The 3,755-nt window shown below is 45.9% G+C and overlaps 1 protein-coding gene across 4 annotated transcripts in view; it reads left to right on the top strand.

Moving 5' to 3' along the window:
* SEPT6 (septin 6) overlaps positions 1–3,755 on the top strand; it is a 129,108-nt gene that overhangs the window by 53,871 nt on the left and 71,482 nt on the right. For all 4 annotated transcript variants that reach the window (XM_006893780.1, XM_006893781.1, XM_006893782.1 and 1 more), the window contains one exon: positions 427–622. In XM_006893780.1, the coding sequence (XP_006893842.1) occupies positions 427–622 (196 nt within the window). The remainder of the gene's footprint in view (positions 1–426; positions 623–3,755) is intronic.

The raw sequence follows: 3,755 nt of genomic DNA, 5'->3' as shown, positions 1-3,755 counted from the left end.
ATGGGCACTTAGGTTGTTTCCAACTCCTTGCTATTGTGAACAAAGCTGCAATAAACATGGGTGTGCATAGAGCTCCCTTATATTTTTCTATACTTTTTTATCCTGTTGTTGTTGTTTCCCTTCAAGTCAGAACCAACCCATAGCTGACCCTTTGGCAGGATTTCACAGGCAGTTAATCACCTGGGAGGAGATTGCCCGTTCTGCTCCCGTGGAGCAGCTCTTGTGGATTTGAACCACATGCCTTTGGGATTGCAGCACAGCTTCTTACCACTGAGTCACCAGAGCTCCCTACATACTTTAAACTTGAGTGCTTTCTTGTGGTATTTTTCCCATGCCGATAAAATATGCACCCGAAACATGTTTTGTGATGGCTCTGTGGTCATCATATGGCAGAAACCTAATTCCTTCTCCCTTTTGCTTTTTCAGGAGAGACAGGGCTAGGCAAGTCGACTCTCATGGACACTCTGTTCAACACCAAGTTCGAGGGGGAACCTGCTACCCACACACAACCAGGTGTCCAGCTGCGATCCAATACCTATGACCTCAAGGAGAGCAACGTGGGGCTAAAGCTCACAATTGTTAGCACTGTGGGCTTTGGGGACCAGATCAACAAGGAGGACAGGTAAGGAGGGTGGCAGAGTGAGAGGATGGTGGTGGGTCACAGAGAGGAACTCCCTGTGGAGTCGTGGAGAGAGGCTTCAGCTGTTGGAGTCCATGCTATACCTCTTCTTGGAATGACACAGGCTAACACTGCCTCCAGCTAGGGTCCCTGTCTTCAGTGACTGTTTTACCCCACATTCTTTGCCAAAAGTGGGGTGTCTTTCAAGATATACCTGGATGGAGTCTCCATTCAGTTCAGCAAACATATCTCACTTCTACCTCCTGCCAGTGACTTAGTCCTTGACGAAGTGCACAGCTTTGGTACACTACTCTAGTGGTTCAAATCCACCAGGAGAAAGATGGGTAGTCTCTTCTCATGTGATTTATAGCCTCCAAAAACCCTCTGCAGGGTCAGCCATGAGTGAGTTCCAAGTCGATGGCAGTGAGCTTGAGCATTTGACCTTGTGCCAAGGACCACTGTTCTCTGAAAATCTGAAAATGAATGACATATATTCTGTCCTTGAAATGCTGACAGGGAAGACTGGTTTTAAGCAAATAGTCTCCACATGATATGATAAGTTTTGTAAAGGACAAAGAGGTGGAGGACAGATTACAGTGAAGATACAGAGGGGAGGTGACCCTGGGGCTGGCTCCTGAGAGATGCACTGTTTTACCAGGCAGACAAGGAGAGAGAGAGAAAGGACACTCAAGATCGAGAGAATTGCTTGTGAAAGCAAAGAATTGTGAAAAGTAATGCCATGTTTGAACTTCAGGTGCCTCATTTACCCAGGCCCCTGCACAGGCCTTGGGACTAGTTTTTAGTCACAATGTTGTATGATTTTTTTTGGAAGGCCTTTCAAATTACATAAGCTTATATCCCCACGAAACTCGAATCTGCCTCTGGGCTCGAGCTTGGTGTGAGCGAGCTAGGAGAAAAGCGGGAGGAAATGAGCCTGGAGAAATAAACCGGAGGCAGATCATGGAGGGATTTATGTAATTTGACAGTTTGGAACCACTGAAAGAGCTTAAGAGTGGGATGAGGTGATTTGATTGGCCTTTGAAAAGGAGCTTTGGACTAGTGAGGAGATTGACTAGAAGAACAGGGCAATGAATTAGGGGATTACTGGAATGATTAGATGGAACCAAGTAGGTAAAACTGGTGTCGGTCTAGGGAAGAGAAGACAGCTTCGGTAAACATTTAGTTGTTGCTCATTGTTATTGCTGTTGAGTCAGAACCCACCCAGTGGGTTTTCAGAGGCATTTAATCACACAGGAGGAGATTTCCTATCATCCCCCCTCAGAGCAGCTGATGGATTCAAACTGCAGGCCTTTGGGTTAGTAGTTCAGGTGGAATCAACAAGATTGGCTAGAGACTTGATGTGAAGCTGTGAAGCTAACAGAAAAATCTAGAATGAGGCTTAGATTTCTGGCTTTGGAGAGGGAGCAAGTGGTGGTACCACTCAGTAAGAGAGGTGCTATGAGAAGCAGGTTTTTGAAAGAGACAAGAATGTCTGCATTAAGCATTATGTGCTTTCAGAGAATTCTCTATATGTGATCAAATGTCAGCCACAACTCGAAAGGGTAGATGAAAGGCTTGGAGAGGGGACAGTGCATTTGTGTTAAAGATGATGAGAAAGTCTGGAAAAGGTTGTCAAGAAGGGTGACACAACCTGAAGAATAGAACCAATGCCACAGAATTGTACATATAGAAAAGGTTGGATTTTTTATATTTTCAACCAAAGAAGGGGTGGGCAGGGAGAGAAGCTAGTTTGAAAATAATGAGTTCTACCTGGACATGTTGAGTTGTAGAACATCTAGATACACCATGACCTTCAGTAATAGCTGACTGAATGTGCAGACATGGATGGCAAAGAGGGCCTTGGGCAAGAAATAAAGGCTCGAGTTAGCAGAGGGTGGTGGTGTTTGCCACAGAGTCAGAACCGATCCATAGCTGACCCTCCAGTGGGTTTTCTGAGGTAAATCATGTGGAAGAAGATTGCTGTCTTTCTCCCTCAGAGCACCTGGTGGATTTGAATGACCTGCCTTGGGGTTGGCAGCACAACTCCCCAACCCACTAAGCCACTAGAGCTGCCTAAATTGACTCACAGTTGACCCTCCAGTGGGTTTTCAGGCGCTTTTTAAATCACACAGGAGACTGCCCATCTTTCTCCCACTCGTGGATTTGAAAACCCAGAGAGGTGTGTCCTTCAGGTTAACAGTGCAACCCCCTACAGACTACATCACCAGAGATCCCTTTAGCAGGGTCTCGGTGATCCATTTCAATCATAGGAGAATGTACAATCTCCCAGAGTTTGAAGTAGAGTGAGAACTCTGGGCGAAATATTTGGCCTTGAGATATGAAGTGAGCAGGAGGAGGCAAAGATAATCTGAAAAGATATTGAAAAGGAATAACCAGCAAGTCAGAAGAGAACCAGGAGGGATTTGGTATTTGAGAAGGGTGTGTGAAGGGTGGGGCGAGGGTCAGAGATGCACATGGAATGAGGTCAGGGATGGGTTAAGGGTCAGACACCTTCTGGCAGTGACACCACGTTTAACTAGAAGTCACATGGTCACCACATGGTGCTCATCTCAGAAAGGGCCATTTATCATCCTGAGCAAGGCGTGTATTTCTTCATTTTTCCAGGAACCTCTTGTTTCTGAGATTTTTCGATATCTCGCATGCTATTTTCCCCTTAAAGTTAAAACGGGCATACTCTTTTGCTGATGATGTTGTTGTATACCATAGAGTTGGAACCAACCCATGGCTGACCCTCCAGTGGGTTTTCAGAGGCAGTTAATAGAACAGGAAGAGATTGCCCGTCCTTGTCCCATGGAGCAGCTGGTGACCTCGAACCGTATGCCTTTGGAATTGCAGCGCAGCTTCTTGCCACTAGGCCACAAGAGTTCCCTATTTCTGATCATGGGGATATATGAGGTAACTCATGGTTTCTGGGAAGCTGAACACTGTGACACTGATGTGTCAAATGTGATGATGGTTACCCACGGTGGACTGTGTTTGGTGGCGCTCCTTGATTAAAACAAGCCTGGAAGCAGGAATGACATCCACTTCCAAAATAGCTTGCTTCTGGAAACCCTATGAACCTGGAGAGAGGATGAAAGTTATTCAAGTGTTCAGGTCTTTCATTCATAGGGTC

The sequence above is a fragment of the Elephantulus edwardii genome, unplaced genomic scaffold (assembly GCF_000299155.1).
Source record: "Elephantulus edwardii isolate Elephantulus edwardi_28Jun2011 unplaced genomic scaffold, EleEdw1.0 scaffold00131, whole genome shotgun sequence".
Taxonomy (NCBI): domain Eukaryota; kingdom Metazoa; phylum Chordata; class Mammalia; order Macroscelidea; family Macroscelididae; genus Elephantulus; species Elephantulus edwardii.
Note: the sequence above shows the minus strand (reverse complement) of the source record. Positions and strands in the feature narration are given on the sequence as shown.